The following is an 18,976-nucleotide window of genomic DNA, read 5'->3' on the forward strand; positions in this document are numbered from 1 at the left end:
GTGCAAGTGCAATCCGGTAAGAATAAGGGTTGCACAGTCTGGTCCTAAGTGGTGTTATTAATTTTAAAAGACTGGTTTACAGTTATTTAAGAAAAATACATTAAGATAATTTATTTTTACTAGAACAGGAGCACCACAATAGTAAAATATACAGAGATTTTACAAGTATTCCTACTCATTTTACTAGCCAAATTCTGCCACCTTTACTCTGGTTGACTAGCCCCTTACTATGCAAGTAGCTCCATTTTAAGTCTATGGGACTACTTGTGGAATAGGGTGCTACAAAATTTAAGTAAGGGGAGCAGAATTTGGCTCTCAGATAATACACTACATGCAAAGAAACTGGTATTACCAAAAGCTGAGAATTAATATCACAATATGGAAACTACTACTTCTCAATGTACAGTCCCTCCAAATTGTTCTACTCTTAAGTCACCAAGAAAAATTCTAGTTGTCAGTTTCTTAAAATGGTGACAGTAGCTTGTGTCAAACTCCTTGCAGCCAATACAATAAATAAAATGCCTTGTGTTAACTGCAAAATGGAAAGGGGTTGACCAGTTTTGCAAAACCTACTTCAATTGTGATCGTACCCAATTATTCCTTGTTATTTTGCAACAAGACAAAAAATGTGGGAGGGTTGGTGTTTTTTTTTTTTTTTTAAATAAACTGATCATTGATTTAGGTAATTGGGACCCAGCAGCAGCAAGAAAATGGCAAGCACATGAGTGTATATGTAAACAAGCTAGCTAATGAGAGTTTTAAAACATAGCTAGCTCCAGTCAAACTGAATGTCTGGAACTGATTGTTTCAAATTACTTTAGCTGAGTTCTACCACAAACACAACAGACATCAGCACATATGTAACTCAGCTCCCATGTTTACATGATAAATAATACACATACAGCCGTATTAGTGAATTTTTCATATATCTGTGTCTGTTTACCAGGCAAACAGAAGCTCTCAGCGTATACATGCCTTTTAGAGTATTCTCTGAGCTCTATGAAATAGCTATGAGCTGAAGAGCATCTTGTGTATTGGCTATACCTGTTCAGACCAATGTTCCATATAGTCCACCATCCCGTCTTCCAACAATGGCCAGCACCAGATACTTCAGAGGGAATGAACAGAACAGGGCAATTATCAAGTGATACCTGCCCTGTCATCGACTCCCAGAATGTGGCAGAGGTTTAGGGACATCTAGAGCATGGGGTTGTGTCCTGATCATCGTGCTAAATAGCCATTAATAGATGTATCTTCCATGAACTTACCTAATTCTTTTTTGAAGCCAGTTATATTTCTGGCCGTCAAAACAGCCCTTGGCAATGGGTTCTACAGGTTGATTGTGCCTTATATGAAGAAGTACTCCCTTATGTTAATTCAAAACCTGCTGCCTATTAATTTCATTAGGTGACCGCTGGTTCTTGTCTTATGTGAAAGGCTAAATAACACTTCCTTATTCACTTTCTCCACATCATACATGATTTTATAGACTTCCACCATATTCCCCCTTAGTCATCTCTTTTCCAAGATGAACAATCCTAATTTTTAAAATCACTCCTCATTCAGAAGCTACTCCATACCCCTAATCATTTGTGTTCCCTTTCTCCATACTTTTTCAATTTAACATATTTTTGTGAGATGTGGCAACCAGAACTGCACATAGTACTCAAGGTGTGGGCATACGATGAATTTATGTAGTGGGATTATAGTATTTACTGCCTTATTATTTATCCCTTTCCTAACTGTTCCTAACATTGTTAAGCTTTGATTGTCACTGCTCACTGAGCAGATCTTTTCAGAGAAATATCCATAATGATTTCAAGATCTCTTTCTTGAGTGGTAATGGCTAATTTAGACCCCATCACTTTGTATAGTTGGGACTATAATTTTCCAATATGGATTACTTTGTATTTATCAGCACTGAATTTCATCTGCCATTTTGTTGCCCAGTCATCCAGTTTCGTGAGATCCCTTTGTAATTCTTTCCAGTCAGCTTTGGACTTAATTATCTTGACTAATTTTGTATCATCTGCAAACTTTGTCGACTCACCATTTATCCGTTTTTCCAGATCATTTATGAATACACTGAACAGCACTGGTCAAGATACGAGTCCTTGAGGGATCCTGCTATTTACATCTCTCCACTGAAAACATGCTTTATTCCTACCCTTTGGTTCCTATTTTTTAACCAGTTACTGATGGAGGAGATATTCTTCCCTCTTATCCCATGACTTCCACTTTGCTTAAGAGCCTTTGATGAAGACCTTGTCAAAGGCTTTCTGAAAGTCCAAGTACACTGTATGTACTGGATCACACTTAACCACATACTTGTTGATTCCCTCAAATAATTCTAATAGATGGGAAATCATGCCTTACCATTTACAAAAGCAGTGTTGATTCTTCCCCACATATTGTGTTCATCTATATGTCTGATAATTCTGTTCTTTGCTATGGTTTCAACTGATTTGCTTGGTAGTGAAGTCAGACTTACTGGCCTGTAATTGCCAGGATCACCTCTGGCACCTTTTAAAAAAATCCTTGTTATTATTAGTTATCTGCTAGTCAACTGGTACTGAGGCTGGTTTAAGCAATAGGTTACATACTACAATAAGTAGTTTTTCCAGTTTCTTGAGTTCCTTAAGAACTTTTGAGTGACTACCATCTGGTCCTAGTGACTTATTACTGTTCAGTTTATCAATTTATTCCAAAACCTCCTCTACTGACACATCAATCTGGGACAGTTCCTCAATCTGTCACCTAAAAAGAATGGCTCATGTTTGGGAATCGCCTTCACATCTTCTGCAGTGAAGACTGATGCAAAGAATTCATTTAGCTTTTACACAAAAACATTGTCTTTCTTGAGTGGTGCTTTAGCACCTTGGTCATCCAGTAATGCCACTATTGTTTGGCAGGCTTCCTGCTTATGATAAACTTTAAAAAATTTTGCAGAGAGTGTGTGTGTCATTTGCTAGTTGCTCTTCAAGTTCTTTTTTGCCATGCCTAACTATACTTTTACACTTGATTTGCCAGAGTTTATGTTCCTATTTTTTAAATAAAATAAATAAAGATAGATATCCTATCTCCTAGAACTGGAAGGGACCTTGAAAGATCATTGAGTCCAGCCCCCTGCCTTCACTAGCAGGACCAAGTACTGATTTTTTGGCCCAGATCCCTCAGTGGCCCCCTCAAGGACTGAACTCACAACCCTGGGTTTAGCAGGCCAATGCTCAAACCACTGAGCTATCCCTCCCCTCCTCTTTTGACCTTTAACTGCCTTTTATGCTATTGTTTAGCTGTGGAAACTTTTTTTGGTCCTCTTACTGCTTTTTTTATTTGGGGTACATATAGTTTGAGGCTCTACTATGGTACAGGTTGCATGCCTTTCACTCGTGACTGTTCTTTTTAATTTCCATTTCTAGCCTCCTCATTTTTATGCACTTCCCCTTTCTGAAGTTAAATGCTACTGTGGTGGATTTCTCTGGTACTCTCCTCTACAAGGATGTTACATTTATTTACATTATGGTTGCTATTATTGAGTGCTTCAGCTACATTCAACTTTTCGACCAGATCCTGAGTGCCACTTAGGACTAAATCAAGAATCGCCTCTCCCCTGGTGAGTTTCAGGACTAGCTGCTCCATGAAGCAGTCATTAATAGGATCTAGAAATTTTCTCTATGCATCCCATCCTGAGGTGACATGTTCCCAGTCAAAATGGGGACAACTGAAATCCCCCTCTCTTATTCAGGCTTCTGTTTTTGCAGTCTCTCTAATCTCCCTGAGTGTTTCACAATCACCGACACCATTCTGGTCAGGTGATCAGTAGTACACTTCTACTGCTATACTCCTAATATTCAAGCATGGAATTTCTATCCATAGAGATCCTATGGTACTGTTTGACTCATTTAAGATTTTTACCTTATTTGACTCTATACTTTCTTTCACATATAATGCAACTCCCCCCTCAGCCCAGAAGAAAAGTCTGTCCTATCTCGGGGACTCTTTCTGCCCTGCCACCTCCACCAACATGATACAGTTCTGTGGCGATCTGGAAGCCTACTTTCACCGTCTACAACTCAAAGAATACTTCCAGGACAACACTGAACAGTGCACTGATACACAGGAACCCTCCCACCAACAGCACAAGAAGAAGAACTTCACATGGACTCCTCCTAAGGGTCGAAATGACAGTCTGGACCTATACATTGAATGCTTCCGCCGACATGCACAGGCAGAAATCATGGAAAAACAACACCGCTTACCTCATAACCTAAGTCGTGCAGAACGCAATGCCATCCACAGCCTCAGAAACCACCCTGACATCATCATCAAAGAGGCTGATAAAGGAGGTTCTGTTGTCATCATGAACAGGTCTGACTACCAAAAGGAGGCCGCCAGACAACTCTCCAATACCAAATTCTACAGGCCACTTCCCTCAGATCCCACTGAGGAATACACTAAGGAACTGCATCTACTCAGGACACTCCCTACACTAACACCGGAACAGATCAGCATACCTTTAGAGCCCCGACCAGGGTTATTCTATCTACTACCCAAGATCCACAAACCGGAAATCCTGGACGCCCATCATCTCGGGCATATGGCACTCTCACTGAAGGACTGTCTGGATATGTGGACTCTCTACTCAGACCCTATGCCACCAGCACTCCCAGCTATCTCCGTGACACCACTGATTTCCTGAGGAAACTACAATGCATTGGTCACCTCCAGAAAAACACCATCCTAGCCACCATGGATGTAGAGGCTCTCTACACAAACATCCCACACACAGATGGATATCAAGCTGTCAGGAACAGTATCCTGATGATGCACAGCACAACTGGCTGCTGAGCTCTGTGCCTTTATACACAAACAACTATTTCAAGTTTGATGACAATATATATCTCCAGATCAGTGGCACTGCTATGGGAACCCGCATGGCCCCACAATACCGCCAATTTTTATTATGGCTGACCTGGAACAACGCTTCCTCAGCTCTCGTCCACTCACGCCCTTCTCTACCTACGCTACATTGATGACATCTTCATCATCTGGACCCATGGGAAGGAGACTCTAGAAAAATCCACCACGATTTCAACAACTTCCACCCCACCATCACCTCAGCCTGGACCAATCTACACAGGAGGGTCCACTTTCTAGACACCACGGTGCAAATAAGTGATGGTCACATTAACACCACCCTATATCGAAAACCTACCGACCGCTATGCCTACCTTCATGCCTCCAGCTTCCATCCCGGGCACATCACACGATCCATTGTCTACAGCCAAGCACTGAGGTACAACCGCATCTGCTCTAACCCCCTCAGACAGAGACCAACACCTACAAAATCTCCACCAAGCATTCTCAAAACTACAATACCCGCACGAGGAAATTAGGAAACAGATCAACAGAGCCAGACGTGTACCCAGAAGCCTCCTACTGCAAGACAAACCCAAGAAAGAAACCAACAGGACTCCACTGGCCATCACATACAGCCCCCAGCTAAAACCCCTCCAACGCATCATCAGGGATCTACAACCCATCCTGGACAATGATCCCCACACTTCACAGGTCTTGGGTGGCAGGCCAATCCTTGCCCACAGACAACCTGCCAACCTGAAACGTATTCTCACCAGCAACTGCACACCGTACCATAGTAACTCTAGCTCAGGAACCAATCCATGCAACAAACCTCGATGCCAACTCTGCCCACATATCTACACCAGCGACACCTATCGACACCATCACAGGACCTAACCAGATCAGCCAGACCATCACTGGTTCATTCACCTGCACGTCCACCAATGTAATATACGCCATCATATGCCAGCAATGCCCCTCTGCTATGTACATCGGCCAAACTGGACAGTCACTACGGAAAAGGATAAATGGACACAAATCAGATATCAGGAATGGCAATATACAAAAACCTGTAGGAGAGCACTTCAACCTCCCTGGCCACACTATAGCAGACCTTAAGGTGGCCATCCTGCAGCAAAAAAAAAAACTTCAGGACCAGACTTCAAAGAGAAACTGCTGAGCTTCAGTTCATCTGCAAATTTGACACCATCAGCTCTGGACTAAACAAAGACTGTGAATGGCTTGCCAATTACAGAACCAGTTTCTCCTCCCTTGGTTTTCACACACTCTACTGCTAGAACAGGGCCTCATCCTCCCTGATTGAACTAACTCGTTATCTCTAGTTGCTTGCTAGCATATATATACCTGCCCTGGACTGACGAAGTGGGTATTCACCCACAAAAGCTCACGCTCCAAAACGTCTGTTAGTCTGTAAGGTGCCACAGGATTCTCTGCTGCTTTTACAGATCCAGACTAACACGGCTACCCCCTAATACCTCCCCCACCAGTGTGACCTTTTCTGTCATTCCTATGTATTTTGTATTGTGGTATTACCAAATCCCATTGATTATCGTTGTTCTACCAAATTTCTGTGATGCCTATTATACCAATATCCTCATTTAATACCAGGCACTCAAGTTCACCCATTTTAGTATTTAGACTTCTTGCACTTGTATATAAGCACTTATAAAATTTGTCCATATTAGTTGTCTGCTTTCATGTAATGTAATGTACTGTACTGTACTGTAATGGGACTTTTTTTCATTTGACTGTTTCTCTTCAGTTCCTACCTACACTTTATCAACTTCTATCCTCTCTTCTTTACTAGACTAGGTAGATAGAATATCCTCTTTAATAAATCCTCTCCTAAGGCATGTTTCTGTCTGATCTGTGTGCGCCTCTGCATCGGTCTGCTTTCCCTCAGCCCTTAGTTTAAAGACACCTCTAAGTCCTTTTTACTTTTACATGCCAGCAATCTAGTTCCATTTTGGTTCAGGTGGAGTCCATCCTTCCTGTGTAAGCTCCTCCTTTCCAAAAATTTCACCCAGTTCCTAATAAACCTAAATCCCTGCTGCAAATACCACTGTCTCATCCACCCATCGAGACCCTGTAGTTCTGCCTGTCTAAATGGCCCTAGGCATGGAACTACAAGTATTTCAGAGAATGCTGCCAGGGAGGTCCTGGACTTCAATCTCTTACCTAGCAACCTAAAATTGGCCTCCAGGACCTCTCTCCTACCTTTCCCTATGGCACTGATACCTATGTATATCATGATTGCTGGCTCCTCTCCAGCACTATATGTAAGTCTATCTAGATGTCTCAAGAGGTCTGCAACCTTTGCATCTGGCAGGCCATTTACCATGTACTTCTTCCAGTCACCACAAACTCAACCATCTCTAATAACGGAATCCTTCATTACAATTACCTCTTTCTTCCTAATAACAGGGGTCCTTGCACCTTGAGAGGTATCCTTAGTGTGAGAGGATACTATGACATCATCCAGAAGAAGGGTCCCAACTATGGGAGCATTTCCCTCTGCTGCAGCTTGATGTTCTCCTTGCCCAAGACTTTCATCCTCCTCAACAGCATAGAAGCTGTCAGACTAAGGATGGGACCACTGTACTGTGTTCCAGAAAGTCTCGTCTACATACATTTGTCTCCTGCTGCTCTTCTAGATCAGCTACTCTGGTCTCAAGAGCCTGTACGTGGTCTCTGAGGGCTGCAAACTGCTTGCAACAAATGACTTCACCATTTAATTTTTTTATTTTTTTATTTTTTTTTTTTTAAGTGTAGGACAAGTTTTTCAAGTAATTTAATTTAAAAACAACCAACCAACCATCACCACCAACTAGTTTTTGCTTTTAGTTGATTCCCTCTGGAAAAAAAAATCTCCTTAGGTTTTCCTTCCAGATGGTGGGAGACTCTGGCCATGCCCAGTTATCTACAGTGGGTGGCTTTTGTATAGGTCTCAGTTTTTAGTCCTTGCACCAGGGGATCCCACCCTTTGCAGGGCTTCTTATGTCTCTGCTGATGGGGGGGGGATCAAAAGGAAAATAAATGTTTCAATGCACCCAAGAGTAACTTCTTCCCAGAGTCAACTCAAAGGGAAAAAGGCCAGCTATACTTCTTTACTGCAGGGCTAATTGAGTAGCAGTTTTCTAGTTCTTCTGGCTGGGTAGCTGATTTGGGCTCACTCTGTCAGGCTTACCCAGGCAGTTCACTGCACTCCCCAGAGGGTTGGGGGAGGAGATCTCCTAGATGGGGATTCCACCTATGGCTTCAGGAGTTGCTACAGCTGTTTCCTGCTCAGGGTGACCTCTCCCCCTAGCTAACAGCAGCTTCCTCTTCTTTAATGCCCTCCTCCTACATGACATGATTGTCAGAGCTGGAGAGACAGGGCTAGCCCTGAACACAGAGCCTCTCAGGCACCTTCCTCACCACTGTGTGATCTATATAACTCATCACTCCCCCCAATCTCCTTTTTTTGATCCACCTGAATAATGTTATATGTGATTCAACATGTGCAAATCACATATTTTGAATCAAATGTACAATAAAACCCTAAACAACTATGGTCAAATATTTTTTCTAAGTACTTTTCACACTAAATCACTTTTACGTACAATCACTATTTTACACTGAAGTTTAATTAGACCTTTTATGCCAAAAATAAAAAAGAAAAGAAAAAAATGTCTTAGTAGTAGAATAGTGCCTAAACATCATAACCAACCAAGATTCTGTATCTAGATCCAGCCAAGATGATGGCCCCACTGTGGCAGGCACCATAGACACATAACACAGGATAGTCCATGCCGCGAAGAGTATAACTAGAAAAGACAAATTGGAAAGAAATGTTACCCACCTTTACAGATGAGAAACTGAGGCAGAGAGGGGCTAAGCAATTTGCCCAAGATCACAGCAAGCCTGTAGCAGAGCTGGAAATTTATCCAGAGTCCCAGTCCAGTGCTTTGACCACAAAGCCATCCTTTCCTCTCAAAAGCACAATAAAGCATTTCTATAGCAAGTTAAGTTTCTAAAGGCTGTACAAACATTAATCAATTTTCAAGGCTTTTGATTTGCATTTATGCATGCTATGGTTGTTAATAATACAATTAAAGCCTGATATGGTACTTACCATTGGAGACTTATAGTATCTATGCAGTATATTAATGAAATCTGTAATTGTTAACATTCCTGTAACAAGTGGAAAAAATATAACAGCATTTAGAAAAGGCATCATAAAATGATCTCAAGTACGTTTTTGTGTTTTTTTAAATATTTACTTCTAAACTGGTGTAGTTCACATTGGGGACTAACTGAACACAACACTTTAAGAGTTTTATAAGTGGCCAATCATTTCAAAAGTGTGCATATTAAATTCTCCAAGTTAGCACTGATACAATAGACTATAACAGAAAGAACAGACTCTGTACTGGTAGAAGTTGGAACCAAACCTCTGGATCTGGATATTGCAGCTGGCCCTTTTCTCTAACGGTTTTAGTCAAACAAAACCCTGAACTAGGATTGCCTCCCCCAGCCTGCATTGTTTTTGGATAGGGGTTGGAGGGGAGGGGGATAAAGGGTTTCAAAATCCAGTTATGCAGTTTGGGACTCAGGTCCACCACTAGTCTTTAAGTGAATGTTTGACTCACAAAAGAGAAAATACAAGCAGTAGGCAGATTCATAGATATTAAGACCAGAAGAGATTATGGTCAGCCAATCTGACTTCCTGTATAACACAGGCCAAACAACAACATCACTCAATAATTGCTGCAGGAAGATCACAACTTCTGTTTGAACTATAGCATATTTTCTGGAAAGATATTCAGTTATAATTTAAAAGATGAAGTGACAGTTCATCATATCCTTAGGTATATAGAATAATGCAATATCCGTCAGTAATACCAAGTTATCAAAAAAAATGTTTTTTATTTTACTGAAGTCCTACAAACTGAGCAAATATCATTCCACCTAACTGATTACTACGCCTATAGCTGAACTTCTGAAAGACATATGAACAAGTATTCAGGGGGAAAATGTCAATTTCTAGAGGTCAACTTTAATTGACCAGAAATCTCAGATGAGCCAAAATCAAAATTCAGCATTGATCACGGCACACAGTCCTTCATAAAATTACTAGTGCTTCCCATGGCTTTGAAATATTAAGTTCTTTATAAAGTATCTTTATAATTTATTTCCATGAACCTCTCAATCTACATGTCAGGTTACACAGAAGGTATTTATAACTGTCACTATGATCCTGTTTTTCAAATGTGATATTGACATAATGCTATATTCCAAAATTAGAGAAGTGTTAAAGAAAGCTGCTATGGCTTCCAAATAGCAATATAAGGAGACAAATGCATTTCTAGCCCTCTCTGGATGAACTTAAGTTATAGCATTCCACAGTAGTTCTGTGTTTAATGCTTTTTTGCTTTGCAATCCATACAGAACACAGTTTGAGATATATATGTATTCTGAACAGCTTACTAGGATATTAAAATAAGACAGTGAAATAAATTTAAAGGGAAAAAATGGATTGTGTCTTTTTATGAGGTAAAGAGACCTTTCAGGCTCTCTTTACTCACCACAAAGCAACGCAAGAACATAATTTCAGTTTGTTTCTTTACACGTTACCTGTAATACACAAATTTGGGAGTTTTACTTTATCTATAGTAGACTTTGAAGCAAAATAAGTAGTTGGGCTTGACACTACTTTTTTTTTTCTACGTACATCAAAGCCTTTGAGGAGATTACCACCATGTTACTGTGCAGTCACACAAGCGTATTGGAAAGTGATGACAGTGAAGAAGGTAAGTAGATAAGTAGGTAAGATGGTAGACTTTATGGCTGGTCCAGCTGTATGTATAGTAAACAATACTTCCAATTTGAAGAACATTTTCATTGGGCTAGTCAGCCTTTATGTATATTAGTTAAGACTGGAAAAGAGAATCCTAAAACAGCGAAACACTACTCCTTCAGAATGGACAACTAACATTACTACCCAGGCTACATCTCTTGAGATGATTTACAATAACGGACAAGTAAGATTTTTAAAGGCTATTTTTTGCTGAGAATATTTATATATTTAAAACGTAAAATGAAAGGTATTTGAAAGATGCCCTGAAAACCAGCTAGATTTTAGGCTGGCATTTTCAGAAGAGCTTAAGGGAATTAGGTGTCCAATTTCCACTGAAGTTGGTTGGCAGTTGGGTTCCTAACTCCCTTAGGTACCACTGAAAGTCCCTGCCTCAGTATTCTGGCTTTGAGGTCTCATGCTACACCCTCCAAGTCCCAACCCCTGGAATGGTAAACATAAGATAAAGCAACCAACCAGTTGGGGCCTCACATCTCACTGGTCAGGCTTACCTAGAATTTAAAAACCCAAGTGCTCTAACAAGGTCATGAGTCAGGCCCATCAAAATCATGAAATTTCAAAGACTGTGTGTTACGTTTTTTGAGCCCTTGTAGTTCATGTCTTCAAGTTCTAGTCTCCAACCCATGTGATCTGGAACATTACTTTTATTTTTAAATGAAAATGGAGATTCTCATGTAGCTACCTGAGTTCAGCAGCTGAAGCTCTACGGAAAAAAATCACCACGTTTTGAGAGATTCATGATAAAATCACAGGAAATAGCAACACTTCATCCTTTGCTGGAGGAGTAAGAAAACTCACCACCAGATGCATTCCCAGGATATACAACACAACATAGCTAGCGTTGGCTCCTTTTCTACCACAATCCCACATTAACTCCCTGCTGAAAAACACCAGCTCTCCTTACCTACAAAACTCTGTTTTTTACTCTCCCACAGCGGAGCTGCTCGAACACCATTTGCCACCAAGGCAAAGAAAGCCTTCTTTACCTGCCAGAAGAAAAAGCAACCAAACAAAACTTTATTGACATTACACCATCATATTAGAAGAAAACAACAAGGTAGTATATGTAGAATTACTAGTAAGAATGCAGTTAACCAGTGGATAGTTTAAAAACAAATTTATTTTTAAACACAAATAGTTAAATGCTGACTAAAAACGAGATTTTTATATTCTGCTGTTGTGTCTTTTACATGACAGTCTGATACTTTTCCAGCTGTACCAAATTATTTGTATATGTCCATACCTGACCTTAAATTTGCTTCTTTCATCAGTTTTATGTCACGCACTTAAGGTGACACACACATAGACTGGACTTTAAAAAAAAAACAAAACGAAACACAACCCACATCTGTGATAATGTAAGAGCTTTCAGACTACCAAGAATATAGTTTGACAGAGATTGTAATGTTTTTAGAAAGACTACACTGAGTCACCTGAAAAATAGTTAGTTGAACTTTCTTAGTAGCAATATTTGCATGTGAAAGGCAGAAACGGAACAGAAGTCTTATTTCCACTCCTGTTCCTATCAGTTTTTGAGCTCTTGAATGATTATATGTTTCTTTAAAAAAAACAAACAAAAAAAAAACCAAAAAAAAAAACCAAACACACCCCACTCAGCTTCATCTGATTAAGTTGCCCAACAAGTTAGTGAGTTTTGCTGCAAGATAATCATGGAGCACACATTCTCCCTCCTACTTAAAATAATTTTCTTATTTCTGTTTCAAAGTCACAGGTTATAAATGCCGTCTTTAAAATAAAAATAATCCTGTGAAATCTGTGAACATGAATTACATGCATCAGATGGTTGCATTTTAAAAAAAAAAAGTTATTGAATGTTAGCCAAAATCCTTCATGAGTATTATCTGATAAAGACAACAGATGAGAAATTCCTCCCTCCTCAACAGAAGCATTCTTTGAGGGCAAGAAATGGTCATCCCTTCAGAGAAGGGCCAACAAAAATCAGAAGGACAGAATTTGATGAGTATTAGAAGGTGTAAAAAAAGTCCTTGTGGAGAACACAGAGCAGAGAAATCAACTCAGGTACAGACACATGAAGCCGGACAAAGGGAAAATTCTGTCTTATCTGTGAATTTTCATTCAAGGACTCTACATGTCAGAGTCCTCAAAGTGGGGCATTCTCTGGAGGCAGACTAGATCTTTGTTCCGAGTCTCGGTTTAGGATCATCTCCTGAAGAGTTATTCCTGAGGGGACAGCTTCCAAGGCTGAAAAATACTAACTATACAAGAGTGCTATTCAACTCAAATCATTTGCAGCAGAGTCTTGACGTGAAATATTGGGGCTTCCTGGAGGAATACCCTCCTTCCCCTTCAAACCACTTAACAAGTGAGCAATAGTCAGACAGAACAACCCTATGCAATCCCTATATGGGCCAAATTATCTGACATGGAGTCCTAGAATGAATGTTCATAGGTAAGGCAGAATTTTTCATTTTCTCAATCCCTTCCATGCAGTGCAATGCAGAAAGCAATAAGCCATCCCCACCATCACCAGGGAGGGACAATTCAACCATGTTCAGTAAAAGCTTTGTTATCTGGCATGTTGGATAAATGGGGAGTGCAGGTAAGTCAAAAATTCCAGTTAACTAAGAGGGAGGGAATTTGGGTGAGGGCTCTGGGCTGGGGCATGGGACGGAGTGTGGGCTCTGGGAGGGAGTTGGGATGCGGGAGAGGCTCAGGGCAGGGAGTTGAGGCACGGGAGGGGTTTTGTGGTGCCGGATCTAGGTGGCGCTCACCTCAGGCGACTTCCTGAAAGTGGCAACATGTCCTTGCTGCTCCAAGGCAGAGGTGTGGCCAGGCAGCTCTGTGTGCTGCCCCTGCCCGCAGGGGCCGCCCATGCAGCTGCCATTGGCCACAGTTCCCGATCAATGGGAGCTGCAGAGCCAGTGCTCAGGGCAGGGCAACACATGGAGCCCCTGTGGCTGTTTCGCAGCCTAGGAGTAGCAGGGACATGTCACCACTTCTGGGGAGCAACATGGAGCCGGGCAGGGAGCCTGCCGACCCCACGCCAACTGGACTTTTAATGAATATCAGAAATGCTGGTTTCTAGAGCTTTCCAGTTAGTAAAGTGCCGAACACCACAGCTTTTACTGTAATACTGAAATGGAAATTAAGGACTACTGGGGCCTCCTGTTCCTTAAGGCCCTTCTCTACCAAACCTGCATCATTGGGGTTGAGGATGTTGACTCTACAGTGTTTAAGACAGTGTGGATGGAAGACCCTGTAATAGCATCGCAGACCACCTCAGCTTTAGAGAGGTCTCCTGCACTTTTAGAGGATCTAGAGGGGAGACTCTCTCAATAGATTTTAAGACTTTATATTGCTCTTTTAAGAGATGATTTGAGCAATATCCTTCACCAGTACTGGGCCAAACCCCCCGTGAGGGGCAAGAGTGATTTACCAGGGAGATTGAAAGGACCATCTGCAGACAAGTTTCCCTAAAGAAAATAGATAAATTATGACCTCCTGTGGGACCCCAGGGGCTGGAAGGGGAGAGGAGATGGGCCCATCACCCAGGGAAGGGAATCTGACTCATTTTACCCAATGCTTCCTGATGCTGGGTTCAGGCTAAGGGGGTCAGCTTCACTGAATGAGGAATGAGCCAGAGCCACCAGAGAAAAGTGACTCACTGGTGACTCCAAGAAGTCACAGGAGTTGGCACCTTTCATGGCAGTCAAAGCCTTGCAGGTGAAAAGGGGGAATGCTTTGTGGCCTTCTCAATCATCTCAACATGGATCTTGCCTATGTACTGGCCAGGAGTGGGAATTTCTTCCTGAGGGCTGCTTTGGGAGGTTGGAGAGATCTTACCTTTCCCTGAGTCTAAGGAGGCTCCAATTAAACAAAAACAAAACACTTTCCTGCTTTCTCTGCAAGCTCTGCTCCAAAGGAGACCTGGAATCTGTCTTGTGTGCCACTTAGAGGCAGAAAATTCTGGTGACTTCTTCTTGAGAGTGATCTTAAACCTAGGCTCAGACCAAAGATCTGGTCTGCCCCAATTGCTATGAAGATGGGGAATGACCCCCTGTGAAGACTGTCTGACATGAAGCGCACTGAGTGATACGTTTGTTTGCTGACCAGATAAAAGTTCAAGCAGCAGGACTGCAAGCTCCTACATTGTTCAAACCTATGTTTATGCTCATATAATCAACGGCCTCTGCAGAAACAGTCATACAGGTGCCAATTTATGCTAATTATAGAGGTTTGTGATATTCCTACCAACATAGAACCAACTGCAAACAGATAAGCTCATTTGAAACTCTGATCACCATCAAAAGTTACCAACAGACACCAAAGTTAGTTCTTATTATTAGTATAGGGCGAGAACAATGGTATCCTAGTTATTCATGTGCAGTAACTGTTAGCAAAATCCAACTTTCTAAAATGACTTATTTTGGTCCACTACCAACCTGGCCCATATTTAATGAAGGCTAAAGAGAATGACTAACTAAATGGATCCTGTCATCAATTATCCAGAAGTTCCCTCGCCTTCTCCATATTCTGTTGATCCTTAAAGGTGGTTTTGTTTATATAATACCAGTCACCATAATGATTTGTAAGTACTGTACTTAGTGTAGTGACCACATTCAAAAATTTAATTTCAAGATCTTGAGCAAAAGTTGGGCAAAAAACGTTTAAGATAAGTTTAGTAAAGCATCAATAACTTTAATGGGTTAAATTGTGTCTTTCAATCCAGACCATAGCAAAAGGCTGCACACAGCTGTATAACCCCATGGGATAATGCCTCTCAGAACTCCAGGGCATGCAGAGGCTGTGCATATGCTACTACACCACTATAAGGTGCAAACTGCCTGGCTGGTACAACAGATATATATATTTGCTCTTTCCCATCCTCTGGGGTATTGAGCATTCTGTACTGCTGAAGAGTGGTGGGGCTATTATTCCATCTGGTTCACATGCATGGCAGAAAAGTAGTGAGTAAGGGGCACCTACATCAAAGGCCAGGCAAAATCTAGCCTTAAATAACCATGTACATACTTTTTTTTTTTTAATTAAAAAAAACACCCCACCCCCTCCATAAGTGACAGCATGCTAAGTGAATGGTTCTACCAAGAAATGTAAGTAAATGGCTCACTCCAGTGTGGGGAAAAAAACATGGGTCAATGGTAAAGAAAATGTTTATGAAGCAGAGAAATTAACAGATCAGAGTTCTCCAACAAATTTTTGCAGCAGCAAAAATCTACAGTGTTGGGATCACAAAAAATGCTATTTTACACCACTGGAGACAAGTAAACCAACTTGTAGAACTGGAATAGAGCACTATAATTAATTGAAATTTAAACCCATATATATTACATGAAGTTATTCAAACTTATATCCATATTCCTTTGAAAGTATTTTGGAAATTCTCCTCAGCAGAATTGGTGCCTCTGATTTAAATACTAAGGCAGAGGAAGAAACTAGTTCGCGCCCATTAATCTGCACTTACAGTTGCGAGAGGACTCACTGAGTCTCTCTGCAAAATAATAAACAAAGGAAAACTTTTAATGTTTACAATGCCAAAGGGTAAAAGGGCAGTGGGGGGAGGGGGAGAGGAGAGGAAGAATGGAGGATAAGAATTTGTCGCCAATGCCCTTTAAATTTCTGAGCCCTCGCCTGGCTGTTGTGCCCACATTTTCTTCTCCGCTTTGCTTGTAGCATAGCAGAAAGTGAGTTTTTTCAATTTTTACTGTTGTGCTTTGTTAATAACCTTAAGTTTAGATTAAGAAAGATGGTAACAGAGTAACAAGCCTTCTGGATGCAGGGGAAGCAAATATGATAAATCTCTACTTTAGTAAGGCTTTTGATGCTGTCTCACATGACCTCATAAGTGAACTATAGCTGTATAGCCTAGATGAATTGACAACAAAGTGCACAATCACCTTTTTGGTATACCATACTCAGACAGCAGTTATCAATGGTTCACAGTCAACGTAGAAGGGCATCTCAAGTGGGGTCCCACAGGGATCTGGTCTAGGTCTGGTTCTGTTCAATATCTTCATAAATTATTTAGATAAAGAACAGAAAGTATACTTAAAGTTTGTGGATGATACCAAACCGGAAGGGGTTGTAAGCATTTTCAAGGACAGGATTAGAATTCAAAATGATCTTGACAACCCGGAGAAATGGTCTGAAACAAACATCAAGAAATTCAATAATGACAAATGCAAAGTACACCACTTAGGAAGGAATAATATATTGCACAAATACAAAATGGGAAATGACTGCCTAGGAAGGAGTACTCCTGAAAAGGATCTGGGGGTTATAATGCATCACAAAAGTAAACAGAAGTCAACAATGTAATACTACTGCAAAATAAATACATACCCCGAACACCATTCTAGGGCAGTGGTTCTCAAACTTCATTGCACTGTGACTCCCTTCTAACAATATTTACTACACCACCCCACGAGGTGGGAACAAAGCATGAGCCTGTCTAAGCCCCGCCTAAGCCCCAAGGGCTTCAGCCCCAGGCAGGGGACCTGTACCCAGAGGCTCAGGTTGGAGCTTGGGCTTCAGCCCCACACGGTGGAGCTTGGGTTTTGACTTTGGCCCCGAGCCTCAGCAAGTCTAAGCCAGCCCTGGCAACCCCATTAAAATGGGGTCACAACCCACTTTGGGGTCACAACCCAGAGTTTGAGAACTGCTGTTTTAGGGTGTATTAGGAGTACTGTAAACAAGATTTGAGAAGTACTTCTTCCACTCTACTCTGTGCTGATTAGTCCTCATCTGGAGTACTGTGTCCAGTTCTGGGCACCACATTTCAGGAAAGATGATGTTGACAAATTGGAGGAAGTCCAGAGGAAAGTAACAAATATGATTAAAGGTCTAGAAAATGACTTGTGAGTAGGGCCCTACCAAATTTACAGCCGAGAAAAATGCATCACGGACCGTGAAATCTGGTCTCCCTGGTGACATGTGGTCTTTTGTGTACTTTTACCCTATACTATAGGGATTTCACAGAGAGGATCCCCAGTTTGAGAAACGCTGGCTCTCAACCCAAATGGAAGTCACTGGGTGTGTGGGGTGTTTTTTTTTCCGGCAAGGTTACTGTAGGTGGGGTTGTGGTATTGACAGCCTTACTTCTGCATTGCCTACAGAGATAGGTGGTTGGAGAGCAGCAGCTGCTGGCCAGGTACTTACTTCCGAAGGCAGCACCCTGCCAGCAGCAACACAGAAGTAAGGGTGGTAGTACCATACCATGCCACCCTTACTTCTGCGCTGTTGCTGGCGGTGGCACTGCCTTCTGAGCTGGACTCCTGGCTAGCACCCACCACTCTCCAGCCACCCAGTTCTGAAGGCAGCGCCACCGCCAGCAGCAGAATACAAGTAAGGGTGGGAATATCGCAATCCCCCTACAATAACTCTGTAACCCCACACTACTCCATTTTGGGTCAGGACCCCAACTGTTACAATACCCTGAAATTTCAGATTTAATTAACTGAAATCATGAAATTTATGATATTTTAAATCCTATGACAGTGAAGTTGACCAAAATGGACTGTGAATTTGGTAGGGCCTTAGCTATGAGGAAAGAGTGAGAAAGTTAGGTTTGTTTAGTCCAGAGAGGAAAAGACTATGGGGGAACATAATAAAACAGTCTTCAAGTACATAAAAAGTTGTTATAAAGAGGAAGGTGATAAATTGCTCTCTATGTCCACTGAGGACAGGACAAAAAGTCATTGGCTTAAATTGCAGCAAGGGAGATTTAGATTAGACATTAGGAAAAACTTCTTAATTATAAGGGTAGCAAAGCACTGGAACAAATTGCTCTCCTTTACTAGTACGCAGCCCTCTGTAGTGGTATCATTGGAGGGCTGGCCATAGGGGTGAGTCCGGGGGAAAAAGGGCAATAGTATTGGGGCTGGAGGAGAAGAGATGCAGAAATAGGAGAATAGATGGAGGAGCACTTCCCCCCCCTCCCCAGGCCCTCCCCAGGGCTCTCCAATGTCACAGAATCATAGACTGGAGAGGGTATTGAGAGGCCATCTAGTCAACACTCATGGCTGGACTAAGTATTATCTAGACCATCCCTGACAGGTGTTTGTCTAACCTGCTCTTAAAAAAGAACTCCAGTTTTTCCTAACGTACAACCTAAACTGCCCTTCCTGCAATTTAACCCTATTGCTTCTGATCCTATCCTCAGAGGTTAACAAGAAATTTTTTTCCCTCCCTCCTCCTTGTAACAATTTGCCTTTTTTTTTTTTTTTTTTTGATCCTTCT

At 41.5% G+C, this 18,976-nt stretch overlaps 1 protein-coding gene and 1 long non-coding RNA gene across 9 annotated transcripts in view; both read right to left on the bottom strand.

Annotated features, from left to right (window-relative positions):
* PRKAG2 (protein kinase AMP-activated non-catalytic subunit gamma 2) overlaps positions 1 to 18,976 on the bottom strand; it is a 403,677-nt gene that overhangs the window by 33,918 nt on the left and 350,783 nt on the right. For all 8 annotated transcript variants that reach the window (XR_012655174.1, XR_012655175.1, XM_075062183.1 and 5 more), the window contains 2 exons: positions 11,643 to 11,724; positions 8,996 to 9,054 (listed from right to left, as the gene is read on the bottom strand). Coding sequence is in view for 6 of the 8 variants with exons in the window: in XM_075062183.1 (XP_074918284.1) it covers positions 8,996 to 9,054; positions 11,643 to 11,724 (141 nt within the window). In the remaining 2 variants the exon portion in view is untranslated. The remainder of the gene's footprint in view (positions 1 to 8,995; positions 9,055 to 11,642; positions 11,725 to 18,976) is intronic.
* Positions 638 to 6,547, bottom strand: LOC142046188 (uncharacterized). The gene is made up of 2 exons (XR_012655087.1): positions 6,357 to 6,547; positions 638 to 3,953 (listed from the first exon to the last, which is right to left on the bottom strand). It is a non-coding gene; the product is annotated as an uncharacterized LOC142046188 (long non-coding RNA).

The sequence above is a fragment of the Chelonoidis abingdonii genome, chromosome 2 (assembly GCF_003597395.2).
Source record: "Chelonoidis abingdonii isolate Lonesome George chromosome 2, CheloAbing_2.0, whole genome shotgun sequence".
Taxonomy (NCBI): Eukaryota; Metazoa; Chordata; order Testudines; family Testudinidae; genus Chelonoidis; species Chelonoidis abingdonii.